General features: G+C 41.0%; 1 protein-coding gene across 11 annotated transcripts in view; it reads right to left on the bottom strand.

Annotated features, from left to right (window-relative positions):
* The window catches only part of RBM33 (RNA binding motif protein 33), a 173390-nt gene that overhangs the window by 87512 nt on the left and 60292 nt on the right, over positions 1–25586 (bottom strand). For all 11 annotated transcript variants that reach the window (XM_014608999.3, XM_014608998.3, XM_019498869.2 and 8 more), the window contains exons 9-10: positions 24763–25018; positions 10387–10445 (exon numbers count right to left, since the gene is read on the bottom strand). In XM_014608999.3, coding sequence (XP_014464485.1) covers positions 10387–10445; positions 24763–25018 — 315 coding nt within the window. The remainder of the gene's footprint in view (positions 1–10386; positions 10446–24762; positions 25019–25586) is intronic.

A 25586-nucleotide genomic window follows, 5' to 3' on the forward strand; every position in this document is an offset into this window, starting at 1 on the left:
TTTCACAAGACTAATTAAATACCTTAACAATGTCATTGAAACTCCATGAATCTTTCAATAAATTACACCCTGCCTCTACAACATGTTTTCATTTATTAATCTCACTTAAAATGCAAAGAGCTACGAGGACCTCACTGACAGTTAAGCAGGCCACATAGTTAATTCTTATTATATGGTTTAAATGCAAAGAATTATGACCACTATAACCTATGACAATTAAAACTATAGCCATCTGTCACAAGATGTTAATCCTATTATTTCTGTACCTACTAGATTTTTTTTCAAAAACCTCTCTTAAATGCACACCTTTCCGTAGAAAGCGCTTACTTTTTATTTTCTTGGATAAATTTGCTTCACTGCTTTGATTTAAAAACAGTGATTCTCAATGTTTTTAGACTCAAGGCAACCACCAGAAAATCCCAGCTTTCACTTATTTCTCAACTATGGGAAAAAAAAAAAAGTAGAGCAATTCTTCTGTTGCAAAGAACGCAGGAAGATCACAACAGATCAGAATGTTTTTGACACACTGGATACTACTTGAAATCTCTGGGTTTATCCTGCAATTTATAGGTGTTTGCACACTCAACAGTGCTAATATTGTGCATTCACACTTAAAAGGATCACATGGCATCTCAGGTGCTGTGGCACCCTGATTGAGAATCATCCATTTTAACACAGCTTTATAAACTCCACTGCAGGCTTTTAAAAGGCCCATCTCTAAGTTAACTTACTAGACACAATGTGGGGATGGGAAACAATTCTTTATACATATATGTATTTAATTCTACTTTTAAACCCCTACATTTGGGTCCAAAGCTGTCCAACTGCTTTCCTTTTATGCTTAAAAAAAGTTGCATTTTTGCACTGAGGAGAAAACAGAATGATGGAATAGTATGATTTCTCCAATTAACTGAATACTTAAGAGCCATATAAATCCATTTATCAAGACTGGAACAATAAATCAGGACCACAAAACTTATATAAAGAAATGAAAAATGGTTAGAATCTCCCTATTTCTTTTCTGATGCCAGTTCCCAAAAAAATATTTTTATGGATACAAAATACAAGACATTAGAATACGTTTGACCAAACAGATGAGGTCTTAGAAGTTCTAGCATTACAGGCAGATCAAGAAGAGAAAAGTTGACGTACTGTAAAAACCAAATCAAATCTACACGAACTTTGAATGCTTCTAGTTTTAAATACTGCATATAACTGAGACAACTACATATAACTGAGACATAAGCAGGAATGTAATAAGCTTTTGACCAAAATCCAGGAAAATATGGAAAGGCTATCACTTCAGGGCTGTTAACCTGGACAGAGCCCTGCAGTAACACAGTAGTATGGCTTCCAGTACTTAAGACAGCTCATTTAGGAACTCTCTCTCTACATGACGCTGCTTTGCGACAGGGAGGCATATCTTGTCTTTATGCCAGAAAGTAATTTAATCCATAATCTTATAGACACTGAGAAAGTGGAAGCCTGTTCAGGGCAAGGACAGCAACTCTGAAAAAGTCTTGTGTTATTTAGGGCATGTCAAATGCAAGTAGTTCAGTTCAGCATCCAGCCAGTTCAGATGATGAGAATGACTGTCACTTCCTCTTACCTTCTCTATTTACTCTTCCTAGAAATGGAAGAGTACAAAAAGATACAGATGCCCAAGCTGGCGGCTAAACCAATGCATATATATATATATTCCTAACAATCTTTGGTGTGCTCCCTAGTCAAGAGCTGGATCACCCTGATGTTTCAACTAGAAGGAGAGATTTATTAATTCTGTAATCATCTCCAGAGGGGTTTCAGCTGCTTTGCGGGTCGCAAAGGTGACATGTTGCTCTCACTCTAGCAGAAACAAGGTCCTGCAGGCTAGAAGTTTGGCAGCGCTTCTGTGGTTACACAGAAGAGGCCTTCTGGGTGTTCCATCAGAGGGAGATGGGCAAACAAGCGCAAGGAGGAACTCATTCAAGGAGCCACACACCAAAGCAAAACCCATGCTTTAATAGGCAGAGCCAGGAACAGCTCCTGGATTTCAAGCTAGAGTTTACATAATAATAAAACAGATCAGCAATATTAGAAATATAATATTTCTGTGTTACACTCAAAGCTTTGTGGTGTAAATTGTGGCTAATTTAAAAGCAGCTTGAAATCTCAGAACAGAATTAATGCGACTGGGTGATAATTTACTTCTCTCCCCACATCCCCTGAAAATCCTTGCATTTCCACCAAATAAACCAAAATGGCAGTTTTGCAAAGACTAATGTGTCTGACGCAGCTAACCTGGATATTTAGTAACTAAGTTACATTGTTCCTCATTACTTGAAAACTTGATTTTGAAACTGCTCCATGCAAATCTTGACTACATATGCATTTACTATGAGCTACCTATTTCCTTAAACTCACTGACATTATTCGTGTGCCTAAAGTTATGTGTACTTCCAGTCTGAGGGCTTATATTGATATATTCAGAGAGGTAGTTAGCCATGCTAGTCTCCAACCAAGCGGAAGGTACCTTACAGGTAGAGATGCACTAACTAAATCAGATGCACAAGCTTTTGTGATGAGATCACAGCACCTGATGAAGTGAGCTGAGGCTCACAAAAGCTTTTACATTTCTGATTTAGTCAGTCTGTCTATATGATATACTCAGAACCAGTTCAGATAATGCATTCTCTTAGGTATAGATTTGGTTTGTTATACAACAGATGAGTCAGTTTCCATTTTAAGCTGGTTATTACAAGGGAGCCAATGGTGTCCTAGATAACAGTAAAATGCTATCAGCTAATTTATAATTTAGTCCTGTATTCAATTCTGCTACAGTGTTTATAAAATTAGTTCAAGTGCTTCTAGCATTCAGTGGTGTAAAACATGTGCACTGAATTTCCTTTGAGAAGGTCTTGACCTCTGCCTACAATTTCTTTACTGGACTAATTAATGGCTTTATGTTCAATATATATTCTATTTGCCTCCCTGAAGAATCTGTACCTTACAAATGAGCCTTAAGTAAAGAATGCAATCTGTAATTTTTTTCATTTTTCTGTGTTAAAAAATGAAAGTGTTAAATAGTCTACAGCTCAAATAATCCAGGGAGAAATTTATTTGAAATATATGTAATTCCACAATTCAGGTTGCCCAGCCTGAAACAGCAGTTACAAACAAATGATATATAGCAAGCACCATAAAATATAAATGTACAAGTTCTCTGTTCGATTTCAACATCTCTGGAGCATGTGCACCATGGAGATAGCATGACAAGTTAAAGGGTTACTGCATTTTAGAAACCATCTATTCCTCTCTTATTTAATAGCTGTTACCATCATGTTTAGCTGCTGCTGCTCTTCTTGCAGATGGGAATTCATTGATATGATTAAATTTGATGGTATGATAATGTATGGTAATCGTGATTAATCAGAAGCCCACTAGCAAATGGAGGATGTTGGGTATTATGTCACCTGCATTTTAAACTGCATTCCCTCTATGCCAGCCTGACAATATTTGACAGCTGGAGGGATCTCATGCTGCATCTGCTCACTACTACTTATAGATCTGATAAGAGAAAATGCCCATCATTCCTTCACTATCTTAAGTGCTGTAATTATAGGGCTTTGCAGACAAGTTGTGAAAACAGTAAATGTTCAAAATGGAAGCTTTTTTCCTAGATGCTGAACAAGCTTGGTCTCGCATCTGCAAGGGCTATAATCTGAAAGAAATGTAATTTGATGCAGCAGTCTCATTCAAACATGATTTGCATGAAATGCTGTATAAAGCACTATCCAAGAAGTGTCAATCAACACCACCTGATACCATGTATCCTGTTAAATGAAAACAAAATGCTTTCTACACTACCTGTGATCTGCTATTGCTACACAGTAATAGAGTGAAAATTTCATTTACTGTTACTGTTATAGTAAAGCCATAACTAAAGCAGAATAATTTTGAGGAAGTAGTACAGTAGACTCGTCACAAGTGGTCTCATTTCCATTAGTAGTTTACCTTCTAAACCAGTGCCATTACAAAATCTTTAACAGGTAAAGACTGTTCCTCCAGCGTACCAGTCAAAAAAAAAAAATGGGACAGTTTGAAGATTTTAAAAATCTTAAAACAATGCAAAATTACACAAATTGAGAGTAAGCCACTTGAGAATGTGAACAAGTACCCTTAAATAATAACTTTTTGAACGCTGATTTCCTTGCTTGTTAATTATATAGTGATTTTAAAAATGTATAATGAAGTGGTACATTTAATTCAGTTTCCTTTTTTATACTTTGAAGTATGGACAATAAAAACAGTTTCATTTCATTTTGTTCACAAAAGATACCCACAGTATTTAGGTTGCTCTAATGCAAAAGGATATTTATGCGAAACAAAATAAAATAAATTTATTGATAAAAAATAAATTCAGTCAATATGCTAAAGCTCTGGTTTCTGTATTGGAACATAAGATCAGTCTGTCCTTCACTTCTAGTACTACTTAGAATAAATGTTGCTAATGATGTTAATTATGTGCATTACAGTAGTGCTCTTATCTGCAAATTATTGCCATGGACAGTGTTTGTCTCAATGATCTCAGTCTAAAAGCAGGTATCAAATGAAGTTGGGGGGGGGGGGGGGGGGAAAGGGGTGAGGAGAGATGGGGAAAGTTTAAATGTTAATAGTTACGTGGCATATTAAAAAGTACCTACACATTTCTGTTAGCACAGGTAGCTATTTTAAAGATCTCTGCAAAATAACACATCATAATATCCTGATTATTTTAAAATAATGCTCTAAGAAATTGAACTGATATTTAACAAAAAATTTAGAAATGGGACACGGCCAGAACAAATACTAACCTAATACACAATCTTGCATACCTGGAATTTTTTTTTAAAAGCTTATGTTAAGTAGTTATAATGGAAACGTTTTAAAAACAGAAATAAACAAAGTTTAAAAACGTCGAAGAAAAAAACAAGTACAATTGGAGGGCAGGGGGATGTGAAGGCAGTGGTATATATACCAAAGAGAGGTTACAAGTTAGCAAAAACACCTTTGCAACATACAAGATGCCTGTTATGGAACGTCCATGAATAGAAGAGGACAATTTGCTCTATTATATAACTTATTTTGTACCAAACAAAATTAGAATTCATATTACAATTATTTAAAATTCAGAAGACCTGAATTCTGCTCTATGCTTGAAAGTGGTACACACTAAAGTGTTTCATCAGAAAAGAAAAAAAATCCATCTCCAACAATATCAAAACATTTTGATTACAAGAAACCCTGGCATAAAGACTATTGCTATTTCTTGGGCTTTTCCTTCATTTCATTCTCAGGCTCACTGCTTACTCTCAGCACTGAAATAAAAGCATTAGTTATGAGATAAAAGTTTACAATATTTTACTGCATATGGATGCTTGCATAAGCAAGAGTCTCACTAGTATTGGTTAACCACACATTAAAATTGAGATTAAGATCTCAACATAAAAGTGATCCATCCAGCTATAATTAAAATTGCAAACATCAGACACTAAGCAGAAAGAGCCAAAATTACTGTGGACTATAGACCTACTGCTAATACCATACTCAAAAACTATACCCGAGCTGGATCAGAAATCCAAAGGGGGCACACTGTCCTTATTTCAAAAGTGTAAAAGGCCCTATAGTAGAAATAGTTCAGGTGTGTGTGTTGAGGGAGAACAGGAGTCCAGGGTTTAGCTATAAGGAGGTCCTAGAACACCTTGTGCTTACTGGCAGAACCAGAAAGAGCAAAGGGTAAGCACATCTTCATAAAATAACCACTGGCCATTTCCCAATTCTTACAGCTAGATTACTGAAGTTGCCTTCAACAGCTTAAATGAGAAAGATGGAAATGTATATATCCTATGGATCAATCTAGTATAAATCCTCACTAACCAATCTGTGCAAAGAGGAAAGAATTTGCTCCTAAGGTAGTTACTTAAGCCAAAAGTTCATATTCTTGCTGGGGGCATGAATATGTTTTAGCTTATAATGTCACACACATTTGCTTAAATTCAAAACATAAATTTAGTCTTATACAGTGTCACTGTGACTCATCTGTTGTGTGACCCTGGGCAAAGCAGTCATTTAAACCCTAGGAAAACTAACTTTTAGGCAGCTAATATGAAACTTAAATCCACATTAGGCACTAAAATTAACTGGCCTAATTTTATAAAAGATTTGAGTATGCAGCAGTTTTCACTGCCTTGGCAACTTGGAGTCAATGGGTGGGAATTTCAGAAGTCAAGAACCTAACTCAGACAACTTTTGGAAATACCAGCCATGTACGTCCACTTGCTCAGCACTTAAAAAAAAAAACAAGATGCCTTCTTTTGGTGCCCACATATGGCTTTGTAAGCCTGTCTTCAGGTACCCATTGTCTGAGAGGTTTGTCTTCCATTGTGCTAGTAAGAAGATCTGCAGACCTGTTTCTCTTTACATCTTGCTCAAACCTAGGCCCAAGACAAATGAGAACATCATGTATGATACCATCCATTGTATTCTGCCACTAGCAAGTCAAGGCAGACTCTACCGGACTTCTAGTTCTCAATTTAGTGTTGAAAGTGATCTCTGATTTTGCTGCTGGGTCTCTCTCATGGCCAAATAAGAACAAAAGATTGCTCTCATATATAATTTCGAACAAAACAAAGGAAGACTAACTTAACAAATTTATCAAGCCCTTTAAAATGTACTACTGAAATTTTTCCATGTACATGTTATATATTAGTTCTATACTTGGTGACATATAATGTAAGGAAGATATAGTCCTTGCAAAGATATTGGAACATAAGACGGTACAAGTTAAAACACAGTAGTTCAGCTAACTAAATGAGGGTCCAATCTGAGAACGTTGGGTTTTTTTTTCACTTTAGTCTACAACTCACTTGTGAATTAACCTTGAAACATTTAAAGAATTAGTACACCTTAAAGAGAGATTTGAAGCAAGATGGGATGGTCACCTGGCGCACAAGGATGAGCTTTTCAGTGCAAGTGTTAAATTAATCAGAACCCTATTTCTAAACACATTTCTTGCTACTAGAATGTAACTGATCAAAAAAGTATTATTTTAAGATGTCTAATCCCCAAGTAGGAAGGACAAGCAGCTCTCAGTGAGGCTTCTCCCTATCCATCTGAGCTTACCTGCTTACATTTCCTTCCACATATTATTACAAGTCTTTGCTAGTCTCTGTCCTTACATTATCTTTACATGCTAGTACCATTGAAAACCAAAACCTAAACATGTTTGTGAGAGTATTAACATGCTATCCAAAAGACCCATCTAGTCTGTAGCAAACTTTACAATAAAGCAATTTTGCACAGTTAAAACCGAACTATACTGGCTAGGCAAGGAAAAAGTTGGCAACTTGATAGGAAAAAAAACACATTCCTAACCATTTTTTTCAAAAGCTGTAAACATTGTTTTTGAACCACAATGCCTTGGATCAAAAGACTGAACCACCATCCTTAACCAGAATAAATAAGTGCACTTCCACTGAATCCAGTAAGGATCTGGCTCTTCAGACATGTAAGTTGGGCTGATGACAATATCTGAAGACATCTAGCACAACAGGTCCTGATCCTTGATTGGGGTATCCAACTAACAAGCTACACAAACGAACAATATGGTCAGGACACGCAGAATAAAACCTTTATCCACTGCTCTGTGACATCCTTAAACCAGTTTCCTCAAAAATGGATCAGTTATTTAAGTAGATTTTTGTTTGCTAAATGCTAATGGTACCAATTTGAGACAAAAGCTAACATTACTTTTCCTCTTTGAATTGCTCTGTATCAAACACAGATACAGAAGACCAGATTTTTGGGAAGACTTAGCGAAAGGTGTAACAAAATTTTAATAGTTTGAAAAATAATGGTAGAATTCAACTGTTAATTGTACCATGTTTCAAATTAAACGTCATTGTAAGCTATACCTTTCCTAAATTTATCAACTTTAACATAATCCTGTGGAGGTTTCAGCAATTGCTGTGAAATGCCAAAAGCTTCTCAGAATTCAATTTTTACAGTTTGTACGTGTCTGCCAGTTTTTAGCTGATTACACCCTCTCAGAACCAGTAAATTTAATAAAGTTATTGACAGACTTATTTTTCTGCTAATAATAACTTATTTAGGGGAAACAAGACAGACATTTAAATCTTGGCTTTTCAGTTACCCCAAATATTACAGAATTATAGTAACCACAGGAAAAGAGATTATCAGAGTAGTTTCATTTATGTTGTTTTCTCCTCCCCTTCGTCCCAGTACACCCAAGTATTTTTTTCTATAAATAAGAAGGTTATACAATGTTAATCTTTAATTTCCAACAAGTCAGAGCACAGCAATATCAAAACTATACTCAGTGGCAACTCACTGCAACAAATCACCTCCGTTCCCAACTAATCTACTCTGATCTACACAATGTGGGTACAATATTCCTTATATTTTAAAGCTTACCATGTCAAACATCTCTGCTACAAACTTGGTTGAACTCAGAGTTCCAGGCACCTTATGCAGGGATGAATTTAACCCCTAATCTTTAAAAAAAGTGAATCAGTAGCTGATGTGGCATATGAAAAATGTTTAACCACAAGCTCCAACATTTCAGAAACATTTAAGAAGCATCCTCTCTATCCTCTACCCATTAGGCTGCAGTGCCTCCAGTTAATCGTAACGTAAGCTGCCAAAAGATTTCTCTTAGCTCTGAATAATCATCCACCTAATGAGTAGCAAGTGCCAGGATCTGCTTATTTAAAAAGGATGGCAGAAAGGCTCCACTTTTTCAACGAAAACTTTTCAATGGGCAAGACAAAGACATTTCTACATGAAAAGCAGTGAGAATTTATTTTCATTCCATTTAAAGGTTGCAATGAATACAAACAAATTTTAACTAAATTTTTAGTATTTCTCAATTAGTGAAAAAGCAAGCAATGGGGAAAAATAATTTCCATGTATTTGAAGGAATTATAGTCTAAAATTTTCTGTAAATATCCATAATAAATATATTTCAGAGTTGTCAGTTATAATAGGTATGTGTATATTCCTCATGCTTCGCATTTTTTCCATTTCAAATTCTGCTAACTATCTAACAACTAAAGGTCACAAGAAAACAAAATGTCAGGTAAAAATTATATCTGATATCTTTCTATAATAGGCAATCAAAATTAAGGCTTCATAAGATGTTAAGAAAATCTTTCTATATAAAAGTTCAGACTTGGCCAGAGAAAATAAGTTATTTCACAAAGTATGGCAACCTTGAGCGTACAAATTTCAGAGCTTTGACAAAACAGGGTGAAGTAATAATCAAAATTTGTAAACCTAGAGTTTTAGGCTGACACTTTTTATAGTTTATAAAATATTCTGTAATAATTAAGACTATGACCTGTAATTCTGTACAAAAAACCCCAGGTACAGTAACTGATTGGGTAAGAATCTGAGAGAAGAAATGCCCTGAATAGAAAGATGCATATGAAAACATACAATTCTTTGCAATTTTCTGAAATTTGCTTTTCTGGTTACCCCAAATTTTAGTATAAACTAATACTATACACTAGTATATGTCTCAAACTAAATCTGCTGCTTTCTTATGCATTCTGGATGCAAAAATTAGTTCTTTGAACAGGGCTAGCTTTCCATGAGCTTTATGTCCTAGTGAAGCATTTTTGGGAATATGCATCTAAAATTTTCATCAAATAAAGATGACACTATACACATTACACTTTCATGCACTTGCTTTGATGCTTTGGGAGGGCCAAATCATAACTAAAGAGGTAACACAAAGCAATGAAAAACGCCACAGACTGGAAAACTAAGTAAGATTGTGCCCTCCCACTAACCAAGAAGATTAAATAAGAGAAAACTAAGAGACATTTTTGTCCATGTTTTGGAAGTCACATGTATACAAAAATATACAATGCAAGAACCATTTTTTATATAAAAACCATGAAAACCCTTTGAAATTCTTGAAGTCGTTTAAAAAAAAAAGTAAGCTTGCCATTGGAGCATTCTTTTATTATTAAAAAAAAGTCCTTAATAAAAACTTAGGGGTTGATAAAAAGTTGTTTAAAAAAAAAAATAACAGAATTCTTCTGTTTATATTAAAAAATGCAAGCAACAAAATTAAACTCATGTTCTCTAAGATACGATGCATTTGTATGTCTCCCACTGGACAGACTAGTTCAACAATTTTACAGTTAAACAGAATTAATTCTGCTCTCAAAAATCCATTGACCTTAAGCTTTTAACAAACATTTTCAACTGCAGAGATTATTGTCAATATTTACAAATCCTTAACATTATATTTCACTGGAATAGCTTTTATTTGCTATATTAATATTTCTTTGCAAATGTATGCTTATCCATATCACAGAAGAAGAAACAGCTGCTACTCACAGGAAATCTCTGGGGTCCTACAGCAGGTCTTGGCTGGGCTGGGACTGGCAACAAGGGCACTGAAACAAGAAACACCTTTTAATACAATTTGTTTTATCAGACAGTGGTTGATGTTATTTCCAGAAGTTGTCACAGAACAGGCAGCAATTAAGGTCCCCTCTACACATTACAGGTACCATGCAATTAACTGGTTAATTGCACAATTACCTGGAGACCAGCTACACGTACAAAACGGCCATGACACCATAAAAAGCTCCAGCCAGCTATAAAATAGAAAATATGTATCAACTTTTAGCTGGTCGCTATTGAGCTTTAAATTGCACATGTAATGGAATCTTGCCTGCAGCCAGAAGCCCCGGCAGATGAGGTGTTCCCAGGCACAGGGGTGCACCATGCCCGGCCAGGGCTTGGAGTCCTGCAACTGAGGGGACACTCAACCCCAGCAGCACAGGGACTCAGAGGCCCACAGCTCTGGGCACCAGGATTCAGCTGGTCTGGCAGCCAGGGGTGCGTGAAACCCCAGAGACTGGGGGATCAAAGCAGCCACAATCCCCCATCCTTGGGGTGTATGAGGGGCTCCCAGATACAGGGTCACCTTATGTACCCCAGGGCAAGGGAATGTGGCTGCTGTGATCCCCCAGTCTCAAAGGTTTCACACATCCCTGAGACTGGGGGATGGCAGCAGCCACAGTCCCAGAGCCCAAGGTGTTCATGGGGTGTCCCTGCAGCTGACAGACCCTGAACTGAGGGGGGCTCCCAGCCGCAGGAGCCTGCTTCTTGCCAGTGCAACACGAGCCAGACATCTGGCTCCCCCTGCACCTGTAATATGACACGATAGGATCTACTGTGCAACCCACACAATCATGCCTCCTGCCCTGCATGTGTAGCATGGCATCAGGCATGAGTCTGTGGATCACACATTAGATCCCATCACACCTTCACCTGCATGTGTAGAGGGGCCCTAGGATTGGCTAAGTTTATACGTAAAAATAGACATGGCTTCCACCATTCCTGTAATAACCTGTAAGAAGAGAAATCTAGTTTTCAACATGCAACAGGGTTATTAGGATTCTCATAGTGTAAATCACGTAACTGTAGACAATTGACAGTTAAATTAACAACCTGCCGTTTTTGGGAGAGAAGGGCAGGAAACCTTCATATGGAAGAAATAAAGTTCCTCGTTTAGACATGCAGATAACTGGTAAAGGTAGATCTAAATCAGCAGTTCTCACCCTTTTTTGTACCAGGACCCATGTGTAAACATTGATGATGGCTAATCCCAACCCAGTGCCTCCCACTCCTGACCCACTGCCTGCCAGCTCCAGGCCCCCAGTTTGTGGAGCTGGGGTGGGGGGGAGGGGAGGTAGGGTTATGGAGGGTCCCAAACAGCTCCATGTAGGCTGGAACTCTTAATAGCCTGCAAGGGAGAAGCCATGGTTTCCTCATATTTTTCTCCTTTAAAGGAGAATCCATTTATAAAAGTTTGTTGATCCATTTTTAAAGTTCATTTGCAACCCTTTCGTATATTTCTAAGGAAAGGAAAGACAGACAGCAGCAGAGTAGGGACCCTGGACTTCAGAAAAGCAGACTTCGACTTGCTCAGGGAACTCGTGGGCAGGATTGCCTGGGAAGCCAATTTGAGGGGGAAAGGAGTCCAGGAGAGCTGGCTGTACTTTCAAGCTTTACTGAGAGTGTAGCAACAAACCACCCCAATGTGCACGAAGACTAGCAAGTATGGCAGAAGACCAACCTGGCTTGGCAGGGAACTCTTCGGTAAACTAAGTCACAAAGTGGAAGCTTTTAAGAAGTGGAAACTTAGACAAACAACTGGGGAGGAGTATAAAAGCGTTGTTCAGGCATGCAGGGATAGAATCAGGAAGGCAAAAGCACAACTGGAATTGCAGCTAGCAAGGGATGTGAAGAGGAACAAGGGGAACAAGTATTGGCTACAAATACTGTATGTCAGTAGCCAGAGGAGGATCAGGGAGTGTGGAACCTTTACTGAATGGGGGAAGCAACCTTGTGACAGAGGATGCAGAAAAGGCTGAAGTGCTCAATGCCTTCTTGCCTCAGTCTTCACAGGCAAGGTCAGCTCCCAGACTACTGCACCTGGCAGCACAGTTTGGGGAGGGGGTGAGCAGCCAAGAGCAGTGAGAGCAGGTTAGGGACTATTTAGAAAAGCTGGACATGTACAAGTCCATGGGACTGGATGGGATACACCCAAAGGTGCTAAGGGAGTTGGCTGATGTGACTGCAGAGCCATTGGCCACCATCTTTGAAAACATGGTGATCAGGAGAGGTCCTGGATGATCAGAAAAGGGCAAACAGTGCCCATATTTAAGAAAGGAAAAAGGAGGATCCAGGGAACTATAGACCAGCAAGTCTTACCTCAGACCTGGAAAAGTCATGGAGCAGATCCTCAAGGAATCCATTTCTAAGCACTTGGAGAAGAAGGTGATTAGGAGCAGTTAGCATGGATTCACCAAGGGCAAGTCATGCCTGACCAACATGATTGCCTTCTACAATGAGATGGCTGGCTCTGTGGATATGGGGAGACCAGTGCATGTGGTTTTGAAGTGTATGTTGATTTTAGCAAGGCTTTTGATACCATCTCCCACAACATTCTCGCAGGCAAGCTAAGGAAGTACGGGCTGGATAAATGGACTGTAGGGCGGACAGAAAACTAGCTGGAGCATCAAGCTCAGAGGGTAGTAATGAATGGCTCAATGTCTAGTTGGCAGCCAGTATCAAGTGGAGCGCCCCAGGGCTCAGTCCTGGGGCCAGTTTTGTTCAATATTTTCATCAACGACCTGAAAGATGGCATAGAGTGCACCCTCAGCAAGTCCACAGATGACAGCAAGCTGAGGGAAGTAGGAGATATGCTGGAGGGCAGAGCTAGAATTCAGTGACCTAGACAAATTGGAGGATTGGGCCAACAGAACTCTCATGAGGTTCAACAAGGACAAGTACAAAGGCATGCTTTGTACACGTGCATTTGTCTGCTCTGACGTGCCGGAAATCAAGCACGTCAGACCAGACCCAAATAAACAAGTCTGCAGAGCATGCAAACTGACATTGCATACACTTGTATAAATGTTGAAATGTGCACCAGCGCTAAGAAAATGGCAGGGTTGCACTATGAAACTAAAACACCTTCAATGTCTTTTAGTTCAAAAAGCACACCACCATTCTATACAAATGAACACAAAAAAGCACCAGGTACTTGTATGCAATGTATCTCCAGGTGCTTTTAAATGTGCCTATTTAGTCTAGAGAAGAAGAGACAGAGGGGATTTAATAGCAGCTACCTGAAGGAGGGTTCAAAAGAGAATGGAGTTAGACTCTACTTAGTAGTGGCAGATGACAGTACAAGGAGCAATGGTCTCAAGTTGCATCAAGGGAAGTTTAGATTAGATAGTAGGAATAATTTTCTCACTAGGAGGGTAGTAAAACACTGGAACAGGTTACCCAGAGAGGTGGTGGAATTTCCATCCTTGGAGGTTTTTAAAAACCGGCTATACAGCTTTGACTGAGATGATCTAGATGGGGATGGTCCTGACTTAAGCAGGGGGTTGGACTAGATCTCTTCCTGAGGTCCCATCCAACCCTAATTTTCTATGATTCTTGCGACCAACTTTTCGGTTGCGACCACCACGGGTTGAGAAATGCTCATCTAAGTGACAGAACCAAATACTGTGTAATGCCTATTTTAAAACAGTCATTCTTGACCTTTTTTAGACTTCAGGAACTCCTCTGCTACTTTTCTGAATTTGACAGCATCCCTGTTGATGCGTACAAGGGCAGATGTGGCCAAACAGCAGCTCCGGAGTCCTAGCTTCTGAATCCAAGCTGAGTAATATGCTCGCTGCGAGTCACCACATCACATGACATGAGGTAACAGCTAGGGAAGCTGGTCACCGTGTGCTTGTGCAAGGAGTCAAGGAGACTCGTATTAACTTCTGAAGAGCCACATGTGGCTCCAGAGCCATAGGCTGGCCACCTCTGTACTAGGGCATGACAGTGGAGGAGGGGCTGAATCACTTCTCAGAATTTAAAGAAAGAGAACCTTGGAAGCCAAGCAACTTTGAATTATGCAGAGATGTCTCCTATTACCATTGCAATATGGGACAATCCCCACACTATCAGGCTGCCCACTCTACTAATTATTTTCCAGATTGTGAAGCATAACTCAGTTTGTGATCACTGCAGAATCACTGTGTCATCTCACTTAAGGAAGAAAGCAGGCTAAACTGAATAACAAAATTTCATGAAGTGGATCAGCACAGCAGATATGTTACTGTATTTCTTGAACTAGTGATTAAAAACAAAAAAACAAAAACACATTTGCTGAAAGATGTCTCACAAAACTATTACCTACACAACATGCAAAGGAAACACTGTGGTATCTCAAATAATGTGGTGACAGGAGTCTATTGGGAATTTTACTTTTTCTTGACTGACAAGACCAATTCATCAAAACTGAAATTGTTTAAAAGTTTCTCATTTCAAAAGAGTTGCTGGGATATTTTCAGACATTTCACAAATAAAAAATTCAAATCAGTTTGGTGCTTAAGAGAAATTTAGCCCAAATGAAACAAAAATTAAAAGGTCAAAATTAAAATAAAACTTTTTAAAAAGTCGACTTCTCAACTGATCTGAACCAAACTGACTGCAAAGTTTTAAGACTACAATTGTCTATTCCAATTCAGATCAGGACACGAAAGCTTTGTGAAACATCAAAAAGTGTTGTAAAATATATAAAAATGGTCAAATACTAACTTTTTAATTGAGAAGATTTCTGAGCCCAACCATTTAAACATCAATATTTCTGTTTCAGACATATATGCCTGGCTTCCACCCATTTTTGGATGAATATTTATGCTTTATATACTGACATGCTGGGCTAAGTAAAGTAACCTTTCATCTTTAGAGGACTGTGTTCATTTATATAAGGTTACAACTGAAAATTAGTTTGATGGTTTCATTTTTGCTCCTAATGAACATTTGTCAATATCATAGTCATTACCTAATTTGAAGATTGGCAGTTTGCTCATGACAGACCCAAGACTAAATTAGCTTGGGTGTTACAGATCAGGACCAAGTACACTGAGAAAGCTGTATGAGGAAGGAATGTGGAAAAAAATGACAGCTGAACAGAACACTAACCTATCTATTTTGGTATCCTGCCTCTGGCAGTGGCCTATATATAATTTTTTTTAAATAAATGAATTGAATACTCATGAAAGATGATAGCTAGAACTCCATGCCCTTTCAATCCTTGGCCTCTCTGCTGAGGTAGCTAATATGGCTCAAACCAGCACTCACTTTTCTGATCAAATTTATCCGTGCATTTTTTTAAATATAAATAAGAATAATGTAAGTTGGATACAATTTTAAATTAAAGGATTAAATATCTGACTGCAAATTATAAAAAAAAAGCTCAAAAGGGAATGAGAAAAAAAAAAATCTTCCTGCTGCTATTCTGGGGTAATTTCCACAAAAGAACATGAAAAATTGCTTTATATTTTCAAAAATTAAAATGGATCCTCTGCATACTAATACAGCGAGTTACAAAACAGTTCATGGTACTCCATCTAAACTTTGGTGGCTTCTCAAGATTCTTGTTAGTCATTTCTGATAAATGTAAGGGAAAAAAATAACCTGAATCCCACACCTCAAAAACTGAATTGTTTTCTTAGAACAAAAGGTATTAATTTCTTATTGACATGGATCTGCTAACCTAAAGCTTATAACTGAAGCAGATAAGAAGGAAAGAAATCTTTAGAATGATGAAGTAATTTACATCATTTGGTGCTAGAATTTGCAAGTAACTAATGACCGGATGTGCATTTTATGCCTGGGAAAGGTGCAAATGGAAACTCATGTGACACCTTAATAAACCTTTCATGTCTTCCTAAAAGGCAAAGGAGAACACCCTCAGGGGTACAAAGGGATAATCTTGATGTGAGCATCCATCTGAGAAGCATAAAATCTAAACTGCAACAAGCAGCTCAAGAAATATTTATAACCAAGGTAAGGAACACAAAAACATTTAAGGGTGTCAGAACTGATTAGTTGAGTGCCTCGGTACAGTGGAACTTTCTAGCACAAGGCACGGTGAGACAGGGAAATTCTCGGCACGGTGGAGAGCCCCGGCGTGGAAAAGTTTCCGCTGTTCATATGCAAATGCGCATACTCTAATTGGCCGGTTTCAAATTATTCCTACATGGCGGCTGGCAATCGGCTCGCTAGCCGTATAAAGGGTTGGAGTCGTTTCCGCCCAGGTTGATGAACTCCGTGCTCGTCTCAGAGTGGAACCTGGAGGTCTGATTACCCACTATGACTCCCCATCGACAACCCCCCCCGACGTACCCCCATGTCCTGCATGCTCGAGTTACCCGGTTTAAAGATCTCTCGTCTTATAAGAGCTCCTCGGTTTGATTGGAACAGAAGTTTGAAGTTAACTTTCCCCCTAAGCTGTACATCGTGACAGTGTAAGTAAAGCCATCTTTGTTTGAACCAGTACGCGTTTGTGCCTAATTCTACTCCAGCGGTCACAAGTACCCATCTGTATGTGCCGGGTTTGTGGCTACAATCCAGCCGACCCCTTCCCGGATCCCAAGCTCAGTCACCCACATGGCGTCACGAACAGGATCCCAATTAACAGGATCAGAATTTGGAGAAGACCCGATGGAGTTAGAGTTAGTTAGAAGCTGTCCCTGGCGTAGTGGGAGACGCCACGTGTCGAACGCCATGGAGCTAGGCGCCCATATCGCCTATCACCAGGCGGGCACAATAGGTGGAAGGTTTGTCAGCGGCTATCTTTCGCTGAAAGGGGAAGAAGAGGACTCGGAAGAATGGGAAGCGCATCTGCACCCCGAAGCGTTCGGATGTGTGATGGGCAGCGAGCAGGTCTTGTTTAAGCCCCAGGAGGAAGGGAGCACCGTACCCTTTGCCAGATTCGAGTTGAGCAAAGTGAGCCCGACCCTCAGCCAGGAATTTGCCTGCTGCATGCGACTCGCACGGGAGGGTGGAGAACCGATGACGACCGACAGGTTCAGTCCCCCACTGGCGTTTGGGTTGAGGGACCGCGCTGAGACAGGCCCGAGAGATAAGGGGAAAATGTTGAATGTGCTATTCCATGCTATAACAACTTTGCTGCAGAAGAATGCAGATTTGGAGGCCCGACTGCTCGCAGCCGTGCAGGAGGGTGGAGAAGCGGCAGTGGAGAAAAGCCCCGAGTCGATGCCACTCCAAGGTGGCGTCGAGGAAGGAGCAAGCTGCCCAGAGAAACCGGAAGAGAAGGGTGGAGCTTCGGGAGAATCAGCAGGAATCTGCCCAGCAACTCCGCCCACCGAAATGACGTCGCTCCTGGCAGCCCCGCCTCCTTACCATGGGGAGGGGGCATCGAGTGGAGAGTTACATCTGCCCCTCCTACCACATGCAGCAACAGCTCTGACAGCAGCAAGCAGCCGAGTGATTAATGTGCAGGATGCAGTTCGCACCACCTATCGTACCCGTACTTGGACTGAATTACAGGAATTGTGCAGAGGATCGAAGATAAAGCCTGATGAGACCTTGGCTATATGGCTAGGACATCTGGTCGTGGAATTCGGATCCGACCTGCTAGACTTGGAAGAGGCTAGTTTCCTAACCCGACAAGCCTCGTGGAGTGGAGGACACGCCACCGATGTGGACCTAGTGACGTGCAATGTTCGCTGGCCCATTCCTCTTCCAGCGCTTGTCGCAGGTCAGGTCGATTACAAATCCCACGTATGGCACAGCGGTCGCCCATCGAGGGTCAACGCAGAACAGATTCTACTGGCGATAACAGGAAGCTCATACGGTTCCTGGAACTCCTGAGTGCACGCACTGGGACTAACACCGCCCCAGCAGCGAGGACCGTGGCCTCAACGTCACCTGCGAAACACCGGGACTGTTCCAGTGACTTTCAATGACATAGAAGCCTGTGTTGAGGTTTATGGAGGAAGGAACACCACCATCCTTCGAATCCTCCTCAACCCGTTAGCTGGTCAACCTGCATGTAATCTTCTACAACAGCTTCTGCGGTTACAGGCGCTCACGAAGTCGGACAGGGACTTCAAGCAACTTGGAGCAAGTATGGCAACCGCCACAAAGAACGCCAGAGGAAAGGATCATGTTTGGATTCCTTCTGCAACGTTCTAGGCTCTCGAAGCGACAGTTACGGATCCTGGGAGACGAGGGCCAATGGAAACTGGCCTATGAACTAGGTTTTCAGTGTCCGGGGGAGCCAGACGACGAGTCTGGGACGTCCTTATCTCACTGAGCATGGACAAGATCACGCAGCGTCCGCGTGTGGATCCTCATTCATGACGGTGCATCTGTGGGTGTGCGAGAACCATCCAGAGCTGAATCATGTCCGAGCACTTGTATCGTGTGCTTGGGAAAAAGTGGGAAGCCGCGAAGGGGATTTAATTAGCTGTCCTGTTACACGTGCGACTCCGTATAAATAGTGTAATATAAGTTAATTGTTCAAAGAATTCTTTCTTTGCAATTTTTTTTTGTCTGAGGTTCGAGATACGTGTCAGAGGTGGACCCGGAGAGAGGAAGAGAAGACGCAGAGGTCTGACGTGTGACTTCGCCATGACACCTATTGAACTCCTCGTGATTGAACTTTTTGTGACCAACGTACTTGTGTGTGTTTGTATTGGTTACTATCCGATTCAATCCGTTGAGGACGAGCTTTTTTCGTTGTATGTTTTTGTATATAGCCGGTTACCTCTCGAGAGGAGTGACGAGTTAGACGGCGTGCATGTGCTTCAAATTCCAGCTGTACCATCGGCAAGGGGGCATGTCAGAACTGATTAGTTGAGTGCCTCGGTACAGTGGAACTTTCTAGCACAAGGCACGGTGAGACAGGGAAATTCTCGGCACGGTGGAGAGCCCCGGCGTGGAAAAGTTCCCGCCGTTCATATGCAAATGCGCATACTCTAATTGGCCGGTTTCAAATTATTCCTATGTGGCGGCTGGCAAATGGCTCGCTAGCCGTATAAAGGGTTGGAGTCGTTTCCGCCCAGGTTGGAGAACTCCGTGCTCGTCTCGGAGTGGAACCTGGCGGTCTGATCACCCGCTACGACTCCCCGTCGACGACCCCCCCGACGTACCCGTGTCCTGCACGCTCGAGTTACCCGGTTTAAAGATCTCTCGTCTTATAAGAGCTCCTCGGTTTGATTGGAACAGAAGTTTGAAGTTAACTTTCTCCCTACGCTGTACATCGTGACAGTATAAGTAAAGCCATCTTTGTTTGAACCAGTACGCGTTTGTGCCTAATTCTACTCCAGCGGTCGCAAGTACCCATCTGTATGTGCCGGGTTTGTGGCTACAACCCAGCCGACCCCTTCCCAGATCCCAAGCTCGGTCACCCACGAAGGGAACTTCTTTGATGTAAGTGATGTGGAGATAAAGACAAGTTCTTCTCCAATATAAAAAATTATGTTCATCTTTGGGATGAGCATAAGACCTGACAGGGCTCCTCAATGGAAAAAAGACTCTAGATCCTTCTTCAGGCCAAAGCCATGGCCACTAGAGAGACCACTTCATTTGATGCAACTGTTGAAATGGCAACTTCATAACCAATTACACTATAGATATTGAGACTCTTTCAGAAGGGCATCTGGTTCCAACCATGAAAAAATAAAAAAATAAAAAAATAGGAAGGTGAGAAAGTAAGTTTCTACAACTTGCAAACAGAACAATGTCCTTCATGCAGATGCTCAAAAGTACCTGAACCCAACCCTGACAAAGTTACCTAGCAGTTCTCAAAGAGTGCTTTGAGGAAAAACTAAGTGAACTGTTGTCACTAGCTGTTAGCACAATCTGCAAGTTTGGGCACCATGAGCCTTAATTTACAAATTAATTTCTAGTCTTGGTATTTTAGCTTCCAAGCAGCACAGTCTAACAAACCTGGTGAAAAAACACAGCTATATGATCATACAAATCCACCCCCCATGTCCTACTTTCAGACGCTGTAGTATGTAAGCACCCTCTGTATATCTTGAGATGTCACAACAAGTTAAGAAGAGCAGAATACCATCTGCAGGCAACAAGAAACCAAATTGTTCTTTATTAATTTTCCAGTTTGTTCTTTTATCCTTCCCAGTCATTAAGTTGCATGCTAAATGCTTAGGAAAAACAGGTCTCCATTTCCTTTGCTAGCACTGAAATCTTTATTTCCTACTTCAAAAATGCAAAATTTTAATTAACTCAGGGAACTGATGGGCAGGTTGTCTGGGAGCAAGTCTAAGCTAAAAAGGAGTCTGTAGAGACGGTTGGTCTTTAAGGAGGCCGTATTTAGGGCGCAGGAGCAAGTTATCCCAATGCAAAATAATGAAAAGTGGAACAGGAGACCAACCTAGTGAGACAGCAATCTTTGCAATGAGTTGAAACAAAAGGGAATCCTCCAAAAAGTATACTCTTCTTTAGTGATGTGACCAAGCTTGTAACAGTATAGAGAGGGCACAGGAGGGGGCAGGGGGAAGGAGAAGAGGAAAGAGAAGTGAGAGCATCAGGAAGGCTAAGGCATGACTTGAGATGCAACTAGCAAGGGATGTAAAAGACAATAAAAAAGGGATTTTACAAGTATGTCAGAAGTAAGAGGTACCTAACAGAAGGCAGATGGCAATCTAGTTACAGGTGATGAAGAGAAGGTTTAAATATTTCATGCCTTTTTTTACTTTGGTCTTCATTAATCAAGCCAGCCAGATGACAAGCCCAGTTGGCTGATGGGACTGAGTGCAATCTTAGCAAATGTGGAGATGAACTGAAGTTGGGTAGAATTAAAAAGACACTGGAGTGAAGGCCCCAGATTTGGCATGACCTAGATAAACTGGTAAAATGGTTCAAAACAAAATCAGATGAAATTCAACAAAGAAAATTACGAAGTCCTTAAAGTGTAATAACGGCATGCAGAAATACAGACTGGAGAAAGACTGGCTAGACCGCAGTACTGCAGAAAAAGACCTGAGGGCTATAATGGATCACAAACTGAAGTTGTAAATTTCCAGGGATGGAGAATCTACAAGAGCCAGTTAGGCGCACACTTGGCTGGGATGGTTTAGCCAGGAACGATCCCAACTTGTGCAGGGGTCTAGACTATATGACCATATGAAGTTCCTTCCAGGCCTACTTTCCTATCATCCTAATTTATCCAAGCGTAAGTACTGATGCCTGAATCAGACTCCTTAAATTTTTTCCCTTGTATAGTGCTGGAAATACTGAAATTCTGTCTTTCTTCAGAGCAACAAATCTTGCTGGATAGGAGTGATGCATCACTGAAGTCCCGCTGCAATCTTCAATAATCATGCAATTTATAGGTATTCAAGTGAAGTGGTCCTCCTACTACAATATGAAAAACTGATATAGTTGGATTCGAGTTAAAGTCATTAAAAAAACCCCTAACCTTCCCTTTTTGCTCTTTAACAAAGGAGACTTTGATTTTTTTGACGTAGAGAGGACTGATAAACTCATGTCAACACAAATTAGCAAACATCGCACTGAAATGTAGTATTCATAAAAAACAAAAACCACACATTCTTGAGGTCCATGTCTTCTGGAAAAAGGACTAGATGTTATATGGATCTGTTGAAAGGAGGGCCAACAAATTAACAATGCAGATGCTGTATTTAGGATAATGATATGCCACTGGCATGCTCAAAATACTACATATGCTTCAACAAGGCACAAAGTACAATAATACAGCAGCAGCATCCATAGTCTCTACTGATATGAAAACTAAAATTAGATAAAAGGTGGATGGAACTATGCTGGTCTGCTCTTGGGGGTCAAAAATCCCCATAAGGCATTACCTACAGGTGGAAGATGTCCATCTGATATAGAAAAATTATTCACTGGATGAGGGATCATACAAAGGTCTGGGACAGGCTAACATCTAGTCTTTACTTTTCTTTTAACAAATACCTAGAACAGTCACGCTGGAAATGCTAGAACTATTCATCCAAAACTAAGGAGCTTTGGACTATTTCCAAATATTCAGATGTAGCGACTGATTGGGAGGGAACCACTGATTTTATTAAAATGGGCAGAAAAGTGAAATAATCTCTAGGAAAGAGCCACTATAAAGCCAACTGTGAGAAACATGCTTGACTAAACAGATTTTTACCCAACTGGGGATGTCTAGCCCTGCCAACTTTTTACCTATTCAGAAAAATTAGTCATGAGTCTGTACCCATGCTGACTTGACGAAAAATATACTTATAAAGCCTGAAGGTAGAAACACTGCTTTTGTTAGTGCTGGCAAGAGCACAAACATACATCAACTGATGCAGGTATCTCCCTATTCTAAAGATTCAACACAGCCAAAAAGTAGTCAAATTATATTGCTCTGTTAAAAGCTCTCTGTTCTGCTACCCAATAAAGACACTTGTACTAAATGAGCTACAGGAAAAAAGCATTTGCTTCCCAGGCTCTGAACTGAATAATCTCCAAAAACGGAGTAAAATAAGAGAGATGTACATTAATATCAGACAAAGAGCATTTGGCTTGTACCTTTTACAGAGAAATTCAAAGGGCGTCTTAGGCTATGAACAGATGTTCCATTTCTACCAAGAAAAGCACTGTTCTCCCAGTAGAAAACAAAAAGCATGTAGACCTTCAAGCTTTGTCTCCTGGAGCAAACAAACATGGCCACTGAGAGAAAAATAACCCAAGAATAACCAAGTCAAGTCATTCCTAGAAGAGTTTCTTCTGGGAAACTGGATGTCTGCACACTTTTCCTCCACTTAACTCCTCCACCAGAAAAATTGGAGCCAGGGGAAAGGTTCCCATGCCTTCCCAAGACTGGGGTTACTGGCTTAGAGAAGGCATAGAGGGCATCTACTTCTGAGTGTCCCCAGTGACAGGGGTGAGGAAGCAGCCACTGCCTCCTTCTCACACCTGAGTTCCTGGTTTGAGCAGCAGGCAGGGGTTGTACATACTACTTACTCTTCCCAGAGCTTACCCATGGGCCCTGCTGGAGCTGCTCTGGAAGAAATTTCTTCCAGTAGTAATGAATGTTTGTATGCAACCTTCGTCTATGACGTTAAAACAGCTGTGGCCGTTCTGAAGAGTGCCAGACTAAAGCTGGAATTATCACTTGAAAAATTACAACTGCAGTCTTGCCCAGTTTTCAAAAACAAACATGCTACTTTGAAAATAGGTTCTCTTTACTGACAAATCTACCAAACCTGTTCGCAAGTTTTACTTTCATGGAACTAACATTCAAGCTTTCTCCCAAATGGCCATGGTCAAACTACCATATTTTATTGCATACAAAATGCCCCCAAATAAAATAGATACAATGTTTTAGAAGGCAGAATGTAGAGAAAAGATTTTTTCGGAGTCATGGCTGACTCTGTTCTCAGGAAGATTTCCTGTCACAGAGTGCCCTGGAAGTGTGGCAGAAGGAAGTTTCTGGTGCCAGGTGCCTTACCCAGACTATCTCCTGGGATGTTACACTTCCTAGACACACTGCGCACTGACAGTTATGAAAAAACAAAACAAAAAAGCCTGGCACCACCAGAAGAGGAAGCATGTTAATTCAACGTGGCTTCACAGCACCTGTGTAGATCAGGTGCTTCAGCAGGGCTTTTTAGCACCGTTAGCTAAAGCTGATTCAATTAGCTATTACACAGAAGTGCCAAAAATCCCTGCTGAAGTGCTCACTCTCTATATAGACGTTAGGCGAGCTGGGTTAAACTAATGCGATGCCTCTTCTAGGCATGCCTTGCGCTTGGTGTGGGGGTGCACCAAGCTTAAAATAAAACACTGTTTTGGGGTTTGTTTGTTTTTTCGACATCTGTAAGCAGCCTCAATGTTTCCAGACTCACTCTGTCACACAAGATTAGGCCCCAGACTCTTACGAGGGCAGTAGCAAGAACTGTTAGTTCTTTACTGTAAACAGTTCTTTATATAAAAAGTTCCTGTAAATAAAGTGTTGTTTCCACATGACAAACCTCACTGAGACACTACAAGCAGCTCATTTGCTGCTTCAGGCACAATCAGCGACACTCAGTCAATAGCTATGGCTGTGAGAGGGCTAACACAGGACTCATCTTGCCAGCTGCATGGCATGCACAGCATCTCCAAGTTTTTTCTTTGCTGGAAAAGAAGCATAGTCCCTGGTTTAAACAAGCACCCCAGTTTTGGAGGGCTGATTTTTGGGGAAAAGGTATGGGATATATGCAAGAAGATATTGCATGTTATGCCTAACTCAGGCAAAATATGTCTGAAAAGCTACAATTGAATGACTATCAAAAAAAATCAATGTATATAAAACATTACCAGTACAGGGATAAGGGCACAGAAATGCAAACCTCATGGTACAGGTGGGAAACTAACCTTGCACAGGTGTCACTACTGTCCCTTTGAAATGTGGATTTATATGTATATTCTTCGGCTGCTGGGGCGTCACTGGAGGTGGAGTCATCATTATTCTAGGCGTTTCCATTTGCGGGGGCATATGCATCCCTGGAGGTGGAGGAGAATGATGTTGATGCTGTATAGGAAGCAGAGACTGTAGCTGTTGCTGCTGTTGTTGCTGGAACAGACTTCTAATAGGCTGCTGATGAGGAGGAATTAACCTCTGTGAATGAGTCTAAGAAACAACATACAAGATCATAATTAATGGGACTTAAAATTCAAGTACAGTATGTAAAACATCAATACAAAAAAAGTGCATATAAAACATATGGCTAGGCCAGGGGTGGGCAAAATATGGCCTGTGGGCCGGATCCGGGCTGCCAGACCATTCTATCCAGCCCGCAGGGCCCCTAAAATATTCAGAAAATTAATATTTATCTGCCCTTGGCTCCCGTCAAAGATGATAGGAGCCAGGGGCAATAGAACCCAGGGGAAGCCACGGCAGGCTCCTGCAACAGCAGGGCTGCTGCTGCTCAGTCTGGGTGGGTTGCGCACCCATCCCCAGCTATACCACGGGGCTGGGGCACTGGGAGCAAGCAGACATGTGGGAGCCAGTGGCAGCCACGTGGGAGCGTGGGGCCCGTGCCAGTGTCCCGAGGCCAGCGCCAGCAGGAGCCAGAGCAGGGTAGCAGGAGCACGAGGTCCCAGGCGGAAGGGCCTCTATGGAGCCGGGTCAGCTCCCCCCCCCCCCCCCCGTCTCCCTGCTGGTGCAGCCCAGCCTGGCTCCACAGACGCCTGCCAAC

This window comes from Alligator mississippiensis, chromosome 5, assembly GCF_030867095.1.
Source record: "Alligator mississippiensis isolate rAllMis1 chromosome 5, rAllMis1, whole genome shotgun sequence".
NCBI lineage: Eukaryota > Metazoa > Chordata > Crocodylia > Alligatoridae > Alligator > Alligator mississippiensis.